This window comes from Rhopalosiphum maidis, chromosome 2 (assembly GCF_003676215.2).
Source record: "Rhopalosiphum maidis isolate BTI-1 chromosome 2, ASM367621v3, whole genome shotgun sequence".
Taxonomy (NCBI): Eukaryota; Metazoa; Arthropoda; class Insecta; order Hemiptera; family Aphididae; genus Rhopalosiphum; species Rhopalosiphum maidis.
Genome location: NC_040878.1, coordinates 37,261,400 through 37,285,438, shown reverse-complemented (window position 1 = coordinate 37,285,438; position 24,039 = coordinate 37,261,400). Strand labels below are relative to the sequence as shown.

The 24,039-nt window shown below is 25.8% G+C and overlaps 3 protein-coding genes across 4 annotated transcripts; 2 read left to right on the top strand and 1 right to left on the bottom strand.

Moving 5' to 3' along the window:
- Positions 1-1,472: 1,472 nt before the first annotated feature.
- LOC113553821 (farnesol dehydrogenase-like) lies at positions 1,473-6,265 on the bottom strand. The gene is made up of 6 exons (XM_026957363.1): positions 6,066-6,265; positions 5,382-5,550; positions 3,704-3,830; positions 3,369-3,501; positions 2,230-2,361; positions 1,473-1,782 (listed from the first exon to the last, which is right to left on the bottom strand). Exons 1-6 carry the CDS (start codon positions 6,195-6,197, stop codon positions 1,717-1,719), a joined length of 759 nt encoding a protein of 252 aa, XP_026813164.1. The 5' UTR covers positions 6,198-6,265; the 3' UTR covers positions 1,473-1,716.
- A 6,164-nt stretch (positions 6,266-12,429) lies between these two features.
- Positions 12,430-18,248, top strand: LOC113551966 (tafazzin homolog). 2 transcript variants are annotated; one of them, XM_026954582.1, is made up of 5 exons: positions 12,430-12,947; positions 13,018-13,143; positions 13,202-13,350; positions 16,373-16,807; positions 18,073-18,248. In XM_026954582.1, the coding sequence occupies exons 1-4, from the start codon at positions 12,821-12,823 to the stop codon at positions 16,766-16,768; spliced, it is 798 nt and encodes a 265-aa protein (XP_026810383.1). In that variant the 5' UTR covers positions 12,430-12,820; the 3' UTR covers positions 16,769-16,807; positions 18,073-18,248. The 2 variants fall into 2 exon arrangements, with proteins under 2 accessions (XP_026810383.1, XP_026810382.1); XM_026954581.1 differs by lacking the exon at positions 18,073-18,248 and having other exon boundaries at positions 12,431-12,947; positions 16,373-16,977.
- Positions 18,249-20,496: 2,248 nt separating this feature from the next.
- On the top strand, positions 20,497-23,758 carry LOC113551495 (proliferation-associated protein 2G4). Its single transcript, XM_026953762.1, has 8 exons — positions 20,497-20,795; positions 21,465-21,593; positions 21,651-21,756; positions 21,814-21,976; positions 22,075-22,373; positions 22,451-22,599; positions 22,669-22,796; positions 23,272-23,758. The coding sequence occupies exons 1-8, from the start codon at positions 20,699-20,701 to the stop codon at positions 23,434-23,436; spliced, it is 1,236 nt and encodes a 411-aa protein (XP_026809563.1). The 5' UTR covers positions 20,497-20,698; the 3' UTR covers positions 23,437-23,758.
- Positions 23,759-24,039: the final 281 nt, after the last annotated feature.

The following is a 24,039-nucleotide window of genomic DNA, read 5'->3' as shown; positions in this document are numbered from 1 at the left end:
CGAGGTTTTATGTAAGTATATAATATTTTGTATTCAATTTCTAATGAAATATTTAGGTAAACTTATTTAAGTGTCAACAAAAATCATAATAACATAAATCAGGTTCTAAGTTTTGTATACATTAGATATAATATGGATAATATTTACCTCATATTAAAATACATTTTAGTATCTATTATTATATGTGTATTATACATTATCTTTCCGTGTGAATTGTGAATATTTTGTTAAGGTTATCAATATTATTAATGTTTATAAAAAAACTCTTATGTACCTTACATTTTACTTGTTTTTACGGTTTGTAGAATGAAAAATTTTTTAGATAACATTTTTTATTTCCTGTACTAATAGATATAATTATAACATATCGTCGTAACATTCTAAGTTTTGTTAAAAAACCTGTAAACATTTATTGGGAGGTTGTATGTATATCGTGTTAAGAGCGTCCTCTTAATGCCTTGTATCCGTAGTGTTTGTTGTTTGTTTGAATTGTCTTTGTAATTTCTAACTTGTTCTCGTAAGTCGAAGACAACACGACTACTTGAATTGCGGATATGTCATTTTTTATTATAATTTTAATATTTAGTGCCAAACAAAAATGAAAATTGAAAAAATTATATTCTAATCTCGTTATTTTTTTCTATGATACCTATCCTGTTTAATTATTGTATTAAATATAGCGCTGATTTCAAAATGTTTATTAATTTATACATTATGATATATTTTGAAAGAAATAAAAATAATTGGAAAAAAATAGTTTTGTAGAATTGTTATGATGCAGTAAGTTATTCGATGTATAATTAATAACATCTCAATTAAAATATTTCAAGTACTCAAATAATATAAATACTTAATATACTACATTGCTACTATTAATATGTAACACCTGATTTACGATTACACTAAAATAATTAATATAACATATAGAAATTAAATTAATTTTAATAAACGATAATACTATCATAAAAATCGAAGGTATTTCAAAACTTAAAATCTATTGTTAAAAAAAAAATCATAAACCTAAAATAATTATACCTAAATTTATAAATTTTATAATACTAAATAGTATACAAATAAAAATCATTTATAAGGGGTTTTTTTTACACAGTAAATAGTAAGAAAGTTCTGATTAAATAATATAATATGTCCAAAATATTTCTTTTAAAAACAATTTTTCATGTAGCTAATTCTAAAAAAAATAAAGATGCACATCAAATTAATTGAGAATTCAAAATAATTTTCATCAAAAACAAGTATATGTGTATTTTTTTATATTTTTCATAATTTTTTTATGTATATTTAAAAAAAATTTATTTATTGATTGATATTTGTCCGTCAAAGCAATATAACAAATAAATAATTTATGTGTATCAAGGTATGAACATAAAAAAAAAAAACACAAAAAAGAGAAGAAAAATGTATTAAAGATGTCCATAATAATACAATAATATTATATTGAAGGGTTTTTATTAATATTTTTTTTATTGAAGTGTACATAATAATGATTTATAAGAATTATGTGAAGGTAAAAACAGATTTTTTTCATGATGATTAATACATATTATCTATAATAAGATATGCATATTGGTCATTGGATACATAATACTATATATTTATTTTTAAACAGTAAAAACGTAGGTACTACTTTTGTTTATATTTGAGGTTCAAATTGTAGATGTTCATGTACCTATATTAATCATAAAGCATAATCGATATCTATAAAAGTTTCTTAACAAAAGCTAATACATTCTCGCCTGTTGGTCTTATGATGATTTCGGAGACCTGTAATAATTAAAAACGTATAAGTTATAAGCAAAAACGTTATAAATTACGTACTAATAAGCTGGATCGAACAAAACAACTTAACACGATCGGTAGTATTTAGGAGTTTCTAAACAAATACCTAGACCTGTAAATCATCATTTGGAGTGGGAAGGAAAGTCATATAAAATTCGGGTCATACAAATTCCGTACTAAATCCTAGTATCTAAAATCCTGGCTAAATAATAGCAGTGTAAGTCAAAAAATTAAGACGTAACAATTGGGAAAATTGTCATATAAATTAATACTAATTAAAAAAAATGACTTTATAAATGTACTTAAATATTAATAACCTAAGCACATAGGTACTAATTATAACTTTTTTTTAAATATTAATGAACGCGAAATATATTATCTTTTATAATATGCATGCTAAAAATGTTTAAGTATAAATTATTTTAGACTTACGTTAACATGCTGTGGTGCGCTCAATGCGTACATAATAGCTTCAGCAACGTCAATAGATTTCAACATTTTTATGCCTTCCAACTTACTTAACTGTTCAGTCATTTTGGTTTCTACTGCACCCGGACTAATACTCTAAAATTAAAACGATACAAATAAAGTATTTTTAAATTTATAAAATTCGGTATGGTATATTCATATACCACTTTGAATTTAAATAAAATATTTTGTAGTATAGATATTAGGTATTTTTAAAATATATTAAAAGAATAAAAAAAAATAAGTGCGAAGATTTAATATGTACTATTAAATTATTGTACGTGTAAATATTAACTCTCTAATTTCTACTTATTGGTTTTAAAATATTATTGAAACAAAAGTTATGTGATACCAGAATAGTTACTTAACAATGCTATTACATTTGTTGACTGCAATAAGTATTGTATAATATAATTTAAAATTACTCTAAGAACTAAGATAAAATATATATCAAATAAATTACATTTAATTATATTTTTATGTACCTAAAAACTTGTCTTATAGACAATAATATATTATTATAATTACAATTTCAAAATTCAAATTAATAAACTTACTGTGTTCTTAAGAGGATATCACACACTGTTTGTTTTCTCTCTCTAGCCCACGCGTAACATAGACAAAACGCATTTACGCAGTCAGATGAGTTTTTTTAAAAAAATTTATTAAATTTTGAAAATTTAAAGGTTGCTTAAAAATATTGTAATTTTTAGCTATTTCTAAACGATATAATTAACGTTGTATTGAGAATAATGGAAAAAAACTCATCGTCTTGAACTTAGAAATATTATCAAAATTTTATTTTATAATAGGTATATTTACTCTAAAACCAAATTGAACGAGTTCTACTCAGTCTGCGTAAATGCGTTTTGTCTATGTTGCGCGTGGGCTAGAGAGAGAAAACAAACAGTGTGTGACATCCTCTTAAAAAAATTTGCAGCGAAAACAAGTAAGGTAAAATTCTTGGAATGTATTAGATTTTCATTAACAAATTTATAAATATATATACAACATAATTTATAATCAATTCATCAATATTATAATATATATACATTGAAATCGATTTATACAGCATGTAATAAACCTAAAAACTAATAAATTACCGTGACTCTAATGGGTAAATTTTTCATGCCCATCAATTCTCTTAAATATTCTGTAATTGTAGTGACACTATGTTTGGTAGCACTATAAACTGAAACATCTTTCAAGAACGGAAATATGTAATGACCTGCAATGCTACAACATAAATTGATTCTAATGTTAATAATAAAATAATACATAAGCTATTGTTATAAGCTTAGAAATAAATTACATTTTATATCGTTAAATGGTATTTGAATTTATTCGATTAATATTTGAAAAATCAATGAATATATATATATATATATATTTATCCTTACGCTTTTATATTAAATAAAATATATATTTAAATAGTTACCCATTAATATTTATTATGTGACCTTCTTTGATTTGTATTTCCTCCATGATTTTTATAGCCTCTCTGCTGCAAATGTTAGTACCTATGATATTAATGTCAAACATTTGTTTCCAATCATTTGTATTCCCTGGAAGTTTTATAAAGGTAACTGTTTAGATACTAACATTACAATAATTAATAATATAATTGCATTAATATTTTATTTATTACAAATTTACACGCAATTGGTACCTACTTCTAAACATTGTATTTAAAATTAAATTACATATAAATAATTTATTCAATTTAAAAATTAATAATTATTGTGAATTATAATTAGGTATCGTTTATTTGCCCAAATCTTCAAATGTTGTAAGAATACCCATAAACCATAATAATACCGTGATTTGTTATAAACTTTTATCATTGATAATTCATAAAAATTAATTGTATTAATTTAAATTTAAGTCGAATGCCAAATTTAAGGTGGTTAAGAGGCCCCCAAAGTTTGTAATTTACATGATTTATACAATATGCTGTATTGCTTTTCAAGTTAAATGCGTTTTTCTAAATAAATTATGCAGATACGAGAGGAAGGATAGCCCGCAAGAGTGAATTGCCCTCGTGTAGCACCATGATTTGACCATATAAAAATAAATTCAAATATTTTTAATAGATATTCACAATAACTCAGCAAACGATGGTTGATAGTATAATAGAGTAGTATACGTCAAACGGTGAATTGGTTAAATTAGTTAAAGGTTAAAAAGATTTTAAAGGATCTAATTATTAAAACAAAATATTTTTATGTCATTGTTAAAAGTTTGAAACTCATTCATACAAAAATTTTTCGTTCAGAATAATTCAATTAAATTCATTATTTTAATATTTTAGAGAATTAATTTATAAGTTAGGTAACAATTTTATTATACAAGATTGTATAGACAGATAAGCCATTCTATAATATAGTGGCAGCGGCTAATTGCAATCAAACACGATATAACTTAATGGCTTATTGCAATTAACCGTTACTAATATTAAATTTGGAATGGTTTATCAGTACATTATACCATCATAGGTATGGTTAATATTTGATGTGTTGAATGATCTTCCTGACCTATTTCGCCCATTGACAATACTTCAAAGTTATAATTAAGTTATACACAACATAAGAAAATCGACGAGATAACTCAGTAGTATACAAGTACACTGCTAAATTATACACGTTATAACTAATATCCACATGGTTTTGTCGATTTTTATTCCGTTTTAACAGTATTTAAAGTGTTTTCAAAATATGATTTAATAATAGGCTATCTTGAAAATGTAAGAAACTAAATTATACACGATTTTTTTTAGAACTTTTGAATTATTGAAAAATAAAACAGAAATTTATGCCATTTAATTAGAATTTACTTACTAATACCTTTATACTAATTAAGTATTAGTATTAGTATTAATACCTTTAATACTAATTACCCTTACTGTAAAAACAATTTTTAATTTTAATATATTAATTCCCTATGGTGATAAAAAAGGTGATACGCGACTTATATGTTCTTTAAACTGTTAAATATTTTATTATATATTATTTTACATACTTAATAGTTAATATCTACAATTAATTATTATATTATACTAGAATCTTAGGAATTACGTATGTCTTATATACTATAAAATATAAATTAATTCAATTTACCTAACAAATCACTATACTTCCAGACACCTGCATTATTAACTAGTACGTCAACTGATTTCAATGTTTTCTTTACCCAATGAAAAGCTTCCAAAATGTTTTCTTCCAAACACAAATCAACTTTAAGGTAATAAAATTTGCCCAGTTTTCCTTTTAAATCCTTTTCTAACATCTGAAAAAATATATTACATTACATACTATGGTATATGCATAATATACATACATATAATTAATACATTTAGAAAAATATAAAATATAAATACTGAAGTACAACCAGATTCAATTTGCTACCAGAACCCTCCCTCTTCCCTAAAAACCAATATATCTACGTAAAACATTTTTAATAATGTTTCCCAACCTATTGTTGCAAATTCGTTTGATGGTCAAAAGACACAACACACAAATATATGATATGATTAAAATATTAAATTATGTAATAGCAAAATTCAATTTTTTTATGGGATGCAAGGAAATTAAGTGACTAATAGTGGGTTTCTATAAAAAATAAGTTAAGAAACACTGAACATTAATCTACAGTGTATCATTCTACTCAGGTATAAAATGAACCACGTCGAGATATTTTATTATACAGGAACTTTTATTGATTTATAAATATAAATGTTTCCTTAAACTTATGGAATAGGTTCTAAAAACAGAACACTTTATTTAATTTAATTTACAGCATACCTGAAGTTTATCGTCACTTATATCAAAACCAACAACAATCATTCCTTTCTCGACCAGTTGTCTACAAGTCTCATCTCCTATTCCAGAAGAAGCGCCTGTTACTATAGCGACTTTTCCATTCCATTTTTCCATTTCCGTTTTTGTTTAAAATTTGTTTTTTAATTGTAAAAACTACACAGCTAGAGCTTATCGATGTTCAAACAACAACTGAAACACATTCTGAACAGATATATTTTTATTTGATTATTACGAAGGTAGGTTGGTACTTGTTGAATTCTAAATTATAATCAGTCAGTACCGTGGCTAGGGGAGGGCTTCCGGGCTCAAGCCCCCCCTAAATGTTAGACACGACAATAATTTAATTACCATTTCTGGTGATTAAACAACACCGCTCTTATCACACTTACTTGATATTGATTTGATAATATGTATAATTATATGAATTATATTGTCAGAAATACAGTGTAAACTTAATTTTTTTTCATAGTTGGCCATAAAAAATTAAGCACCCCCCTTCGAAAAAAATCCTCTGCACTGTAATCAGTTATAATCACAATTTTTTGGTTTACAAAAGCCAATTAATCAAGAATATATTAATATTCATCATCTATCTAAAAATTATGGTTTTTAATATTTAAGATCGTATCTCATACATAATGATCAAAGATGAAACCTATAATATTAATATCAAGGTTTCATCTTGATTATGTACTATATTTTATCTGCACGATATCCTAGATTTACTATTTTTGAATACAAACATTTTAATTACTGCTGTAGTGACAGGAATTATACTGTTAATGACAACAAAATAATAATAATAATACATGTAGGACATAGGAAAATCATTATCTAGAATAAAGTTTTTAGGTATTTGGTAAAAAGAGAACAGAATTCAAATAGGATACACAATTAAATTGTTGGGCATTATAATAAGTTTTACTTCGATCAATCATCAATACGCACATGATTGAAGAAAATATTGTAATCATGCATTTACATAAGGACATTTAAATAATTTTTAAATTTACAAAATTAATTCTGAACACGACTTAATAAATTATAGTCTTAGAAATTTCAAAAATTTTTAAAACTAAACAAGTATAGTGGTGTACTACAGATTATACATAGTCGCAATTATCGCATTTAAAGTTATCCGTCCAGTTTCATTTTCAATTATTCACTTTTCACCTCCATATATAATTTTAAGTTAATAGATTTTGTTAGTTCATAAAATTTCGACCTTTATTAGACTGACAAGTGACAATATGAAGGTTGTCTGACCGACAAACACGCAGTGGCGTAGGTATCGAGCATGCGAGTACACTTTAGTTAATTTAACTGTTATTGTACTCAATTACGAGAGGTTCTATAATAATAAGAGTGGCACTCCGCCCACTATACAACGTAGCTATGGTATAAATACTGTAGTACTGCTTTAATACCTATATATATTAGATTGCTATACTATTTTCATTTTCATATAGCGTATTAAACCAACATAGAATAACGGTACATAAAATACCAGATAACTAGATACAGATGACTAGTAATCAGTTACAGTAGATAACATTTTGGATGAGTACCTATATGTTTATAACAGATAATATACTAATATATATATATAAGTTATAAAGTCGATGTTTTAAGTAGGTTAGGTGTTAGTGCAGTGGCATAATCAAAAGAGATCAGAAAGTGAGATGGTAAGTACTCGAATCTAGATGCTAAGGGGTTTGAAGTATGTTTTTCTTTTTATAATACAACTACCATTTTAAATTTATTTAGATGTTTCAACTGTTTCAGACACATTTAAATTTAATTTTAGTTATATAAACTTGTAGCGAGTGTGAATTTATACTCGTATTTTAAATTCTGGGTTTATGTGTACAGGTTATTTATGATTGGTTACTTACTGAAAATTCAAAATTTGTAATAACAACTGAAATGTTTATACGTATTTTGAAAATTACAAAGATTGACACATGTTTTTAAGCACGAATTTTGTATCAGTTTCAATCAAAATAATATATGTGTACATTTATTATGCTGTTTGCTAGTTAGTCTTCGTAAAAAAATGTATTTAATAATTTCAGCAAATGGACGAACACCTTTAAAATCCTTCAATGGTTAGCCGATGACCTATGAAATTATCTACATAATTAATTTTATGATAAAACAATTATTTAGCACTTGTAGACCGTAATGGACTGTATTGGTATATTTTGTTTTATTGCAATCACAATTAATATATTATGAAATGAGTAATGGCATAACTACACACGATACCAACACAAAATAATAAATTAAAAATCAAGATGATAATTATTAATGATTGACGTATGTCCCGTTATATCACAGATTAGTCCGTGTTTATTATTTGGATTTTGTTCAATACTTTTTATTTTCAAAGCTAAGTTAAAATACTAATAATAAACTTAAAATGGACAATAAGTATAACCTTTAATTATTACAAAAAAATCATAATTTAATAAATACAAAAATAATTACGTATTTACTAATTTTGAAAGTTTTTTTTTGATTTTAATAAAAAAATGTTGTTATTTTGATTTTTTGGGTAGAGTACTGACTATTGGCGCATTCTCATTAGTCAGTGCTCAGTAGTCATTACTAAGTAATGGACATAAATAAATATTAGCATTTGTGTTAGATGCTCTACACCAGTGTTTCACAACCGGTGATCCGCAGTCCCATCGATTTTTTTTTTACGTAAAGTAAAGTAATAAAAATTAACATTTTTTGATTGATTTTGAGTATTCTTATTAATGAGCAAAAAAGATCTTCCTAGTTTTCGTAAAATTAAGGTGGTCCGTGGTTGTAAAAAGGTTGGGAAACACTGCTCTACACAATGAAATTTAATGTAATATGTATTCTTTTTAATGAAAACATATTACATATTTCATCCATCAAAAACATTGAAAATTCAACAAATCTGCAAATTTGATAAATGAAAATTTGACCTACTCCAGTAATTTTAATTAAAATGATATTGCCATCTGGATGAGTTATAACTTATAAGTTTTAAGTTTATAACCTTCACACTTTACAATAATCGTAAATTTATTTAAGCACAATACTGTATATACAAATAGGTAAATGTAGATTTTTCAGATTTTTGAATTTATAATATTCCATCATATAGTCTAAATTGCCATTTCAGCCATTTCAGTTTCTACCACAGTATAATATTATGGTCCTTATGGAGGTATTACTATTTACGTGTATTATAATAATTTGTCCGTCGATTCATGAGTGGTTGATGGTCAGAGCGCGTTCAAGTCTTCAGGTTTTTACATACAATAGTATTATAACAGCTGACTAGATTTATCTAATATCTTATTAGCTATTAGTTAAATATAGTGTTATATTTCGTAATGATTTTATATTATTGACACTTATTTAAGAGGTTATTATAACTTATTAACTATAGTTTTTTTATTGTTAATACCCACGTCAACTGAGAGTCAATCAATGGATGATGTGTTGGTCGGTAAGTTGGTTTCATTATTGTCTGGTATACAGGACTGGATTGCCGATTAGCCTGGCGAGCTACCAAATAAAACTGGGCCGTTTAAAATATAAGCCGGTTTTAAGTGTTTGGTCGTATTTTTTAATTTTTTTTTTTCGTGATAAATTAGTGCAAACATTGGTAGAAATTAAAATATTAAAATGTATACTTATATGCATATCATTTTATATGCAGTCATACACTAATACACTATGGTAAATTTATAAATGGAAACTGAATAGGTAGTATCATCTATTTCAAGGTAGAGCTATTGCAGCTTAAGTTTGATAATTTCTATTTAAAACTTACATAAGTTATATAATTACAAGCACAAGTATAAGCATCATTAATTAACTGATCTATTTGAGTTACAGTATGATTATCTAGTATTTAGGTACCAACGAATTTATTAAATGGCTTATTATGTGAGTTTTTCAATTAATATTGTTTTTCTTTAATACTAATATCATATAAACATAATATACTATAATTATGTATAAATTTGTTTTACTACTTTTTATAAATGTTGATTACAAATTATTCGCTAGATAAAAATGCTTGAAAATTTAATACAAACTTCTTTATAAATTCATACTGTAACCATATAGTTTTAAAAATGTATCAAGGAAAATATTTTTATAGTAATTTTAAATTCAAATTTGAATAAAATTACTTATTAAACGATAAATCACGTTGTTAATTATTTTGTAATAGTTTAAAAACATTATTCGTGGGAACTTAAAACTTTTACGTATATAATACATTTTTCTATACGAAATGAAAGTTTTTTAAGCTTCGAATCTATTTTTACTGTTTTACGGTATTTACAGAAATATGTTATTACATTAAACATTTTGAGTTATATTATAAGTTGATATGATATTAAAATAGGTATAAACATATATTATTTTAATAATAATAAGACGCAATAATAAACGCAATATTTTCAAAAAAAATTTCTATATCCTACTGTAATATTAAACTAAAATAAATGATTTTAATAGCTATTCTTCATGATATAGACTAACATAGTGAAGACCATCTTCGCTTAAAATCGTTTTTCGTATACTATGATATATTGATATATCATTGAATTTTAATTTAACTATTTAACACACCCAAAATAGTGACTTCTCAACACCTAATGTACAACAGAGCGGTATCTATTTGCCTATTTTTATTTTGTAATATTATAATTTTGTTATAACAATAAAACAAATAATCATACTAAAATTTAATGTTATTTTGATATGCTATTTTATTATCTTAATTTTAACTTATTATTCATTATTTATATTTCAATTAATGAATTTAACAATTTAATACATTTATTTATATATTAATTATTAAGGTGCGGCAGGAACGTAGTCAGGATTTTATTTCGGGTGGGGGGGGAGTCAAGTTAAAAAAAAATAATAATTATAAGTAATTTTAACTATTCTTATCAGATTCTAAAAAATGACATTTCGGTGGGGGATCCAGACCCCATGGATCCTCCCCCTGTCTATGTCCCCGAGGTACGGGGGTAAAGCCACTGTGTGTCTATGCTGTTAATACAATGATAACCCCGCTAAATCATACAAATTTCCTTAGTTGCATCTATGCTAATTAACTAAATAGCACCAGTTCTTTGTTTTTATTAAATTATTTTTTTTTGTTTATTAAATTTAAAATGTTTCAGCATATACATTATACATGCTATTATAAGTGTATTTACATATTTAATTAATTATAAATTTGGTGTGTTTATGGTAGCTTTAAGTTTGATCTTCATCTTCATTGACGTCTGATAGAATAAGGTCTTGTGGTAAATGTGGTTTTAGACGTCAATTTTTCGTTTTAGTTCCCAGGTTGAAGAAACGTTATTAAATTAAGGTAATATATAAATATAAGGTAGTATTATAATTTATAGCACACATAGAAAATTCACAAAATTGGGAAAGCATTCTGCAGTGTTTGTGTTATCAGATGAATGACAATATTATAGTGATTAAATTAATGACATAAAGTATTAAAGTAGGTATTATTTGTTATATTTAGGAGTTGAATGTTGTGTTGGTGCAAATTGATAACTCAATAATACCTAGGTACCTAATGTTAAAAGAAGAAAATTATTGTTCTGACTACATTTAAAATTTATAACTTCTTTTACTGTAAACTAAAAAATATCTTTTTGGATTTTAAGTAATATATTTTGACGGACTATCATAAAACAGTTTTTTAAGACTGCTTTACTTACATGGTCAATTCCGAATTTAGTTTGATTTGATTGTTCATCAATCATAAACATAAAGTCTAAGATCAGAATACTATTACTAAAGGTATATGTATAGGTACATATTGTAGTGTTTCAAAACAAGTAAATGGTTTTTATATATTTTATTATTTTATATTGGTTCGTACTATTATATAGTACTAATTAGGTAATAATTAATAGTTTAACACCTTTACACACTAAATTATATTATCTTATAAAAATGTAGCCATCCGCGACAATTTCCCACTTCGAACTTGTATGGGGTGTGATGCCCTGTCCAGTCAAAACCAGTAACCATTACCGTCAACCTGTTACCTGTACTTGACCAGGGTCGTCGAGCCTTCAAGGTCTCCAGGGTTCAGGGTTGTCCGGTCGGCGTTTCGGAGGTTCCCTATACGTTTATACAATATTCGAACGCATTTTTGACGGTTTGTGTGGCGCTTACGGCTTACACTGTCGTCGGTCTTGGTGGGGAAAACTTGCGCGCGCTCACCCGACGTGTCCGTTATCTATCGTCGTAACCACCACGGGGAACCCGCGACCATGAGAAAAGTGATAACGACCGCTGCCGTCGTGCCCGTGCGGAACGATAATAATAATAGTGCATAATATTGCCAATATGTAATTCCGCTCGCCGCTGTAGTGTGGTGGTCGGCCGTCGCCGCGTTCGCTCTCTCGTTTTGTCGTCGTCGTCGTCGTCTTCGTCGTACCTAATATATATTATTAATTTTCCTTTCCTATTACGTATTATTGTCTATAACGGCCGTTCTCATTGTCATTTATTATTCACGTATTCAGGATAGTTATACCTTTCCCGGTGTTTGGTATTTTGTTATTCATGTATGCTATAACGAATCGATGAGTGGAGCCCTCATAAATTGTGCGCGCTGCCAGTAACACGCGACTAGAAAGAAGGTCGTGCAAATAGATATTTTTAAGAAAAATCCGAATCCGATGTAAAACGCTACAACCATGGTCGTAAAGAAAGAGTACAACATTGATTGGGTTTTGCCAAAACTCAGGAATCGACAGATATTTTGGAACGTCGCGTCTTGCATCACATTAGCTGCCGTCGGCATATTCAGCAAGATTTTCATCAGTATGTATCCGCGTCCCTTATCAATAAATGAAAGGAGCACCTCCTGTATGCTATGTGTGTTTTTTTGTAGAATGGTTCAACAAAGCAAAAGTTTACAATCTCGTTTCATTCGACAAAGCGATCAATCGACCCAAGCATATACCTCTCATAACAGTATCTAATCATGACTCTTGTTTTGATGATCCTGGTATTTGGGGTATGTAGATATACATTTTTCACTAAGTTTTTTTGTCAACTTTTTTGGATTATTTTAGCTGCACTGGGTTGGAAGAATTTAATAATGTCAAATAAAATGCGCTGGGCATTGGCCGCCAATGACATATGCTTTACAAATCCATTCTGTGCACATTTTTTTATGCTTGGTCAATGTGTGCCAACGATTCGAGGTGCTGGAGTATATCAGGTCAATTAAGTTTCTTTTATTATAAATTATTATTTTGATTTTTTTATGATGAAATTGTACGTAGGTAGTTAATAAATACAAAATATTATTAAATGTTAGAGATAGCAAAATTGATATAAATTTAAAAAAAAAATTGAATTTGAATTTGAATGATTACCTATATAGATTATATATTATTATGTTTATATTAAAAATAATCTTAATAAATCATAACTTAATCTTATAAATTTTCAACTATCTTAGTTTGTAGGTATAATATCTATCTATCAGTTTAACTGGGTTTTGGCCTTTAGGTATATTTTAATTACATTTTTATTTTCAATTAAGTAATTACCTTTTATACTTTTAATATGTGCATAAATTATAATTTTTAACAATGAATTTTTGATGGATTGTTTTATTATTCAACTATAGGTTTAACTGTATACAATTATTAATAGCGTGTTATTGATTTATTAAGTATGTCATTAAAGGTCATATATATATTGAACCATAGTTGATTGATTTTTTACAGTTTTTAAATAGATACAATTTGTTTATAGTCTGATTTTAATTAATTTTTATTTTTTTAAATCAATAATAATTATTATTAATATTACCTAATGAAAATAGTTAAAAATAAATAAATAAATAAGAAAATAAAGTAAATGTTAGTTCTATATTATAGTTATTCTTCTTATTAATCGGTTTTCATTTATATATTATTATTTATGAATTAAAAAAAAAAAAAAAAATGCCGTATGAAATTTCTTGTAGATATAGTTGATGTTTATTAAAGTTTTAGTACCTAATTACTAAATAATTACTGAAGTACATAAAATTTATTTAATATAGTATTTTAAGTAATAAGTGATTAATATTTAAGGCAACAAAAATGTTCTTCCTTTGTATTCACATATTATTTTATTTTCATTTTCGCCTTCAACATAAATCTTTTTTTATCTTACTCTCACAATATCTTTCCAAAATTAAAGAAGTAAGTAACGATAATTAGAATTGTTCAATTTTTGAATATTTTTAGTTTGATTTGGATTTGAAATAAATTTGCACATTTAGTTAGGTAATATTTAAGTTTTTTATGTCTGTAATATTTATTTTTATATATTTTCTTTTAAGTACATATTTCTCATACATTACTTTAAAAAATATTCTAAAAATTGAATTATTTATTTCAAAAATATTTTATACATTATGGTTTTATAATAGAGATTGTTTATTACTACTTACACTATATTTATTTGTATGAGTAAGTTCAAAGTATTTACCTACAATGTAAACTTCTAATCTAATCTTTATTATTAATAATATAACCAATAAATGTTGATTATAGCCCATGTATTTTTAATACACGGAGTGATTCACCAAACAGCTCATTTCTCACCTTCTTTTTCTTAAATAATGCAAATATTCAATATTTGATTTTTGGAATTTTTAAAATATACTTAAAGACTATATATTTATGTTCTTGAACATTTATACCATTTAAGGAGTGTCTTATAGTGATAAACTTCTGTTTATCAAATGAGAATCACCATTTTTCCTTTAAATCGTTCAGAAAATGTTTTTTTCTTTTTAAATCATAAAAATAAGTAATTTTTGACTGATTGAACTATGTGTACCTATTTGTTATCAGTTATCATCTTGCTACACATCCGTATAAAATTTAGGTGATCATTCATTGTACTATGATATTTTTTATATAGCGTTGCAAAATGTTCAAATAACCGTAAACAATAATTTTAATTCATTATTTGCAATTAATAATATCACGGTCAGTGGCGTATATAGGGGTTCAAACCCCTCCCGTAATGTATGGTTGGTACGGGCATTGATTTTGATTGTATATTTAATTTGAATTTAAGAATGGAAATTTTTTTAACCCCCCCCCCCCTACCCCGTAATTATTTTCTATATATGCCACTGATCATAGTTAACACTCCATTTTTCACTGCATCACTCCTAAAGCTATTTTTAAATTATATTTGAATATACAATTTGTTATCGTATTAACTGTAAAAAGATACATTCATTATTAATTTACTTTTTCTTTTTAAAAACATAGTAAAAAAAATAAATTAAAATTACTTTTGTAAAAAAAAAAATAATAATTTGATCCCCACAAAATGTTGCAGTTTTAGAGCTGTACCTATAGAATATACTAAACACACCACTATAGCTTAATGCCTGGGCTGGTATCATTGATTCTTAGAACATAAAGTTTTATATGTTAGAAACTACTTGTTTAAATTTTGATTTAAATACATTAACATTTTCTAAAAAATTGTCAACTTAAAAATTTAAATTAAAAAAAGGGTTAGTGTTAACACAGAATACTCCTTAATAGTACAAAATATCTTAATTATTTAAAAATATGGTCTTTAAGTATATATAAACATTTAAAATTAGATCACGAATATCATCATAGTTAAAAGAAACAAAATACATTAAGGATGTTTAGCAAATCACCCTGTATAGCATTATCATTAAAATACTTTTCATGCACACGGACTTAATTTATATATATTATAAACATGACTCTTTTGAAAGGCTTGGGTATCTAATTGTATATTTTTGTTTACTTGCTTAAATTACTGTTATGTAAATAATTTGTTATTAATTAATTGTTTTAAACTTTTAAAGTTATTGTTAGAAATGTAGTTTCAGTTCAAAAAATAAAAAATAGTTATTATTCATAAGAAAATCCAATTTTTTCAACATTCATAGCTTAATGTTTCTTAACATAATCATTTCTAATAAATTTTTGTTAAGGTATAAAATTAAATAAATTGTCTTTGCTTAAATATCATTTAATATCTAGTTTCAAATTTATAGATAAAATTGAACAAACATTTTCTATTAGAAAAAAATAATTAAATATAAATTAACTTTTAAATAGGTAATTAATATTAGCAAAATAAATACATTACTTACTTTACTTAAAATCTAAAATATTAAAAATAATGTATTTTTTTTATATAGTAAAAAAAATCTGATTTTATAATAACTATCCATTTTGTTACAGGAGGCTGTTAAGTTTGGTGTAGAACTGTTGTCTAAAGGTAAATGGCTGCATATTTTCCCTGAGGGTCGTGTTAATATGAGCAAAACCTACATACGCCTAAAATGGGGAGTTGGCCAAATGATATATGAATCCCCCATTCTACCTATTGTTGTACCTATTTGTCATGTAGGAATGGAAACTATATTACCTAATGAACCACCATATTATTTACGAACTGGTCGTAAAGTAACATTTAATTTTGGTGAGCCTATTGATTTAAAAGGATTAGTCTCAAAGTTGAAAGAATCCAATGTGACTGAGGAGGAAGCTCGTAGAGTAATTACAGAAAAAATTGAAAAAGAATTATATAAATTGCAACAAGACACAATATTGTTACACAACAAGTTAAATTCTTGACGGCTTGGCTTGCAATGATTGAAATATATATACTTTAAGGTGAGTAGAGTTTCAAAATATGCATTTTGCGAGTAATGTCTTCATAAGTTAAAAAAAAAAAAAACACTGAATACTTAAGTGTTATATATGAAAATTAACAAATTATATCTGTTAAAGATCATTTATACATAATTCATATAACTTTATGTTTTAATATTGTTTATAAGTAATATATTGAATATCACATATTTTTATGTATAAACTTAATTTTGAAACCATAATCATTTGGTCCTTAATTATATATATTATATATATAGTTTATTTTTTCATTAAATATATTTATTAAATATTTTAATTAAAAAATATATCCATTTTTGATGTTCCTTTAAGAATGTCAATAACCTCCGTCCAATCAAGTATACGTGAATGATATTTATTCAAAATAATTTATACTTAATAACATGAGTCATGAGTCATTTAATTATATTTTAATATAAAGTATACTTAGTACTTAATTTCAATAGATATTTTTATCATAGTTGTTTTAATAATTGAGCATGACTAGTAAATCTCTTAATACTTTGGGAATGTAAAAAAAAATGTCAGACGTTTTTTTGCCATTAACAGGTATGAGACTTGATTTTAATTTATTTTCTCTTAGCTGTTACATCATTACATGAACTTACTGTAACTCTTGCCAATACTTTGTTTACCAAAATGAAAATTATGTTGAGTTTTTATTATTATTTATTTTTCTTCAGTTTAATTGTAATACTTCTGTATTTTTCTACTTAAGATCACGTATAATCATTGTTATACTTATAGTTATTATAGTATAGTATATTGTATATTATGAACATGAATACATTTTTAAGTTTAGAATTTTTTTCTATTTTAATTATTGACATATGAATTGAGCTTAATGTCAAATCTATTAATGTTACATGGTATTATTATAAAAAAAAATATGTGATCATTGGTTACCAATTTCGGGGCACATTGTAATTTAATAAAATATATTATCACCTAAATAAAAATCAATTATAATTATGTGTTTACTCAATATAATATTATAATTTTAAATATATTTTTTTTTTACAAATGTGTCATTTAAAATGTCATAATGATGAAAATTTGTAATAATACAACATATATTTTTAGATGTATTGGTAACAAATGCTAAAATACTACTTATATTGAATTATCATTTTATAATGTTAATTTACATAGTTGAATGTTGTTTAAAATTATTAATATTTAGTATTTACCAATCGTGCACAATTTTTTAAACTGTAAATATTGTATTGCTAATAACTATATTTTAGATATGCGTTCACTGTGCATAAGAACTTATAATTACAAGAGGTCAATAATTAATAACTATTCATTTGATTGTGGCCTGGAATTTTTTGCTCAACTTAAATTTTTTAATTATGCTTTTTATTAAATTCTACATTTACGCACAACTATAATGCATTGCCATTTATTAATTTAAATAAATTTTAATTTATTTATTGTTTAAAAAGAAAACTTATTTAAATTTTAATATTTTCTATGGTTAATAAAACATTAAAATGTTGTAATGTAATCAATACATACCTAAAATACTTATTTTAATCATGCTTTATTTTTCTTATTCTGTATCAAAGAATATTATTTGAAATATTTTGTTTGGATAATTACACTGAAATTCTTATTTTATTTGCAATATAGACAAAGTAATTGAGCAATAAAAATAACGATATGCATACATTATAATTATTGTATAATTAGATTATAGTTATGTAATGTTTATGATTTGTTATTTTAATAAAATACTAACCTACTTATTAATACTTATTGCATTTTAGTTTTTAATACAATTTCTTTTAATATTGTATTATTCATTAAGTGTGTACAATATTATATTTGTATTTTTTTGAAAAATAATTATGCTATAAAAAGAAGTTTCAATTATGGAATAGTTGTTTTTGTATTCATTATTGTTTGTGTAAGACCACATAAAACCTCATGATATAATAAAATAAGTAATAAAGATAATTTGTATATAATTAATAATTACATCAATTTGTCAAAATTCTCCTTTTGTACAAAATAATACTTAATAAATGTTTATAATCTAAAACCATATCATAAACTTATCTACTTGACTCAAATCAACCAGCTATAATCATTATTAATTAATAAACCCATACAATGGCGATCACCAGTGACTACAGTTTTCTATTATTATAAATTTATAGAACGCAGGCACATTCAAAATTTAGCAATACAATTGTGCTGCACCAAAATAAAATTTTTTCCTCATTAATCAAAAATATTTCGTGGGGGGGTTCAATCACCCTATATATGTGTCTGATAGAATGATTTACAATAGCTATTAAATTTATGTATAATGTATATACTTAAAAATTATTAATTGTTAATTTTTGAGTGGTTTTGATAGTAATAGATTTCATTTATTAGGATTCAGATTATTTAGGTTTAATAAATAATGATCAATTTTTAAAAGAAGAATATTTTTTTTTTTTACAACTTTTCGACTTAGGTTTATTTTTGTGGTTGATAAATAGTAAGTAAAAATGAAAATTTGTTATTTTTAATTTTAGTAGTAAGGTTTTATTTCCTTATGATTATATAGTATGATTTTGTTTTTAGATTAGAATTATAGCAGTACGTCCCATGCTATTTAAAACGTCACTGGCCAAAAATCTACTAAATCAGTTGTGGTTAATAAATTTAGGAAAAAATCATGTACTTGTAATAATTATTACTATAACTTGAAGTGGTGTTCCTTCTCTCAATATAACATTTTTTTTTAACCAATTATAAATTTTTACGTATTGTATTATATATATATATATATAAATTGTAATCAACTGATATTGAAAATTAACGTGATTAGATTTTTTTTTTTTATCTTTGGGGACGTCTTCCGTACAGATTGTTAATATAAAATAATTTGAACAGCTTTCACTTAATAATAAACTTTTATTTTTAGCAAAACCTTTGATATAATATATTTAAGCACAACTATATGACATATGAGCTATGAAAATTTGAATTATTTTGTGGTGATTGCAAGTTGCAGCTGAAAAAGGAAGTTACAAAGCCATATTAACTTGGAATTTATAGATAAGAACGGGGACAATACTAGATTACTAATGTGTTTATAGGTACAATAAAACTTTTAAAAATTAAAATATGATTGCTTAATTACCATAATTGTATTTAAAATACTTTTAGTTTCATTATTATACGTGCATAAAAAAAATTATCATTGACACGAATACTTGATATAATTACAGACTATGTAGTCTGTGATATAATCGATCTTTGAAAGTATTCAAAAATACAGTTTTTGTAAACATTTGAACTTTAATAAATACTTAACGCTAATTAATCTTGCCGCCATTTTTTTTACACAAATAGCTAGGTAGAAAACTTAATTTTTAAAGTTTAAAAAAAAATATTTAGATTATAATAACGATTCTGTATTTCTGCATAATTACGATAAATTTAATTTAATTCGAGGTGTTAAATAAAAAATATAAGATGTAACACATTCAAAATTCTGAAACGGTTAAAAATTCGGAATGAACTTGTGTTTAGGACGGTAACACCATTTGAGCATATCAGTGGGATTTTTATTTTATCAAGTTGTCGCAACTGAATTAGAGTGGTCCGTTCTGTTGTTTACCGCATTTTTTCTCTTCCACTCCTTACCCCGCTACTTTTATCTACTACAAAACTCAAAAATCATAATAATATATAGTTCGGTGCGTCGTGCGTGTTCCATACACATTATATCGTGCATCGACGACGTTCTGGAAAAAAAACGTGTGTTTCTGATTAAGTGCGTTCGCGGTGTACGATTTTTGATTAGTGAGGTTGTGAGGGATCATAGATTAAAGCGTTTCGTATTTTGTCGTCTTGTCCGTTTGAACGACGATGGCTGACAAGGACAAGGATAACGATGAGGTTGAAGCGACAATCGCCGATGAGGCGGTGGTGACCAAGTACAAGACAGCCGGGGAGATCGCCAACCGTAAGTTGGTTCATTTGGGATTCACCATTAAGCATTAACGATCCACTCATTCAGGAAATAATTTACACTCGGCCCCGAAAACCGGTCCCTGACTTTTCTTGCTGCCCTACACGATTTCTGGCCATTAGACCTAACCTACAAAACTTCGCGCGTACCCGGTCGTGTGGTCGTGCGGAGTTGGCTTCTTCGCACAGTGCCATTGCCTTCGTGGAAGTCTTCATTAGTTTTCACGCACTTTGGCGGTCCCTTGGAAAACCTTGCACATCTCACAAAAACATGACCGGTGATACGTGGCGAAGAGTCCCCCACCCCTATCTCGTTACTGCACCCTTGTTTAAGTACTTTTATGAATTTGTTTTTCTAGTAATGGTAGTGTTCACACGGACTAATTCCATTTTGGTTGATCGAAGTTGAATTATTATAACTGTTAGCAATCAAATTATTGATACAGTATGCCACTAGTAATGCATGTGGCGTGCGTCCACTTCTCTATGTATAGAAATTGAAATCTAAAATAATTGGTGTCCACAAAATCAATGGACCAGCTTAGCTTTAATAAAAAATTGATGTTGCAGTTTTTCCTGTTTTAAACGATATTACACTACAAAAACTTATAGTTTTGTGATATAATATATTACCACTAGCATATAAAACGTTTTTATTTTACAGGTGTTCTTGTTGAAATAATTGAAAAATGTGTAGAAGGTGCATCAGTTCGTGATGTATGTATTTCAGGTGATAATTTAATATTAGAAGAGACTAGTAAAGTATTCAAAAAAGAAAAGGAAATGAAAAAAGGTAACTATTTTGATATATTTTCATGTTGATTTAGACTTGACTTTTATCTTTATTTAGGTATTGCTTTTCCCGTTTGTATATCTGCAAATGGTTGCATTTGTCATTTTTCACCTATTACAAGTGAACCAGATCATATAATTGCAAAGGATGATGTCTTAAAGATGTATGTATTGACATTTAATAAATCATTTCAAATAACTTGCACAGTTTACAATTTCAGAGATTTAGGAGTTCATTTAGATGGTTTCATTTCTATGATTGCTCATACTATTGTTGTGGGAGCAAATTCTGATAATAAAATCACCGATAAAAAAGCTAATTGTTTCTTAGCTGCTCATTATGCATCTCAAGCTGCATTAAGGTTAATGAGGCCTGGAAATGATGTAAGTATCAGTTTGTTTTAGTTATGATTAATTTATAAATATAATAGCTCTCATGGAAATGTTGTAAATTATGAATGTATGTTTTTATCTATTAATAGACATACCAAATAACTGATATGGTAATGAAAGTTTGCAAAGAATTTGATTGTAAGCCAGTTGAAGGTATGCTTAGCCATCAATTGCAACAATTTAAATTAGATGGTCCCAAAACTATTATTCAGAATCCTAGTGAATCGCATAGAAAAGAACACGAAAAAGCAACTATTGAGGCCAATGAAGTTTATGCTTTAGATGTACTTGTTAGTACAGGAACTGGAGCTGCCCGTGAAACAACAGCTAAGGTGTCTGTATTTAAAAAGACCGAAGAAGTATACCCATTGAAGCTTAGGGCATCTAGGTAATTAATATTTTTGAGTTTTGAATAAAAAATAATTTTACTTAGTAATATCTTTTATTTTTTATATATATATATAGAATTTTCTATACTGAAGTTATTCAAAAACATAGTATAATGCCATTCAATTTGAGAAATTTTGAAGATGAAAAGAAAGCTAAAATGGGTGTGATGGAATGTGTAAATCACAAACTTATTGAACCATTTCAAGTTCTTTTTGAAAAAACTGGTATAATTTTTTTTGTTGACCACTAATTTAAAGTATAAATTTATTGTTTAACAAATATTTATAATTTAGGTGAAACTGTTGTGCAATACAAGTTTACAGTGTTAGTAACAGCAACTGGACCTGCTCGGATCACAGGATTACCATTTGAAGAGGATCTTTATGTGCCTACTTTATCCATTAAAGATCCAGAAATATTGGTATGTTCTATACACAAACATATTAATACAATTAAGCGAGTCATTATTTTTGTCATTATTATTATTTATTATTATGCACATATACTTTATATTAAATAAATTGATATTGAAAATTCAACATTTTATTTAAAAATAAATATAGGATAAAATATTTGATATTTACAATTTAACAATCTATACTATGAAGTTGTTCAGATTTCTTCTAATTCTTAAAATGATATGATTAACAATTGTATATTGTAGTGTTTTTTTACATTTTTTGCATGTAATTAAATTTTCCTTATTACATAAAATTCACTATTATTTTTATACATTTTACAACTGGATAAAGTGTAAATAATGAGGGGTTGGGATCAATTGTCTATGAAAAAATAATAACAAAAATTAGTGAAAAAACTTTTAATAATATTAATACATTTTTAAATGTTTTCATATAATAGTTTAACTTATTTAATGAATATTAAAATATGTTTAGAATTTACTTAAGACATCTGTAAATCAAAGAGGAATTTTGCAACCCGTGAAAAAGAAGAAGAAGAAGCCACAAAAAAATGCTAATAATGCTGCTGGTGAAAACTGCTCTATGGATATCGATCAACCATCTAAAACGAAAGTTGAAAAAATGGAAGTGGATGCTTAAAAAACATTGTTCTTCCATTTTTATAGAAATTATGTACAAACATGTTTTGGCATTAAATTACATTGAAAAGTAATGAACAGAAAATCAGGAAATTTTCATTAAAATTGTTATGGAGTGTGTATCAACTTCTATGAATGACAAATCATATAGCTTTAGAGTCTCAAAATCAATATTGACTAAATTTTATATATTTTTAATTTTAATATTAAATTTGTTAATGATCTATAGAACTAACTTTAAAATCCTGTTTACTTACATTGTCCTCCAAAACTATTTGTAATTTACTTGACTGTTTTTAAATAAAGCGTATAAAACATTGTCATTGTACATGTTTATTTTTTTAAAACTAGAAGCAAAGAATATCTTTATAGTTTTATATCTTATTTTTACACACACACATATATATATATATTTATATGTATAATGTGTGAAACATAATAAAAACGTTGAAATAGTTCTTAATGTTAAGGTAATAAAATGATAAATTAACATCCCAAGTTCTTTGAATATTGCAAAAATAATATTAAAAATCATTTATGTTGTAAAATAACAAAGCATGCATAAAATTTTCACTAATCATACTTTTAATCATTCATCTAAATT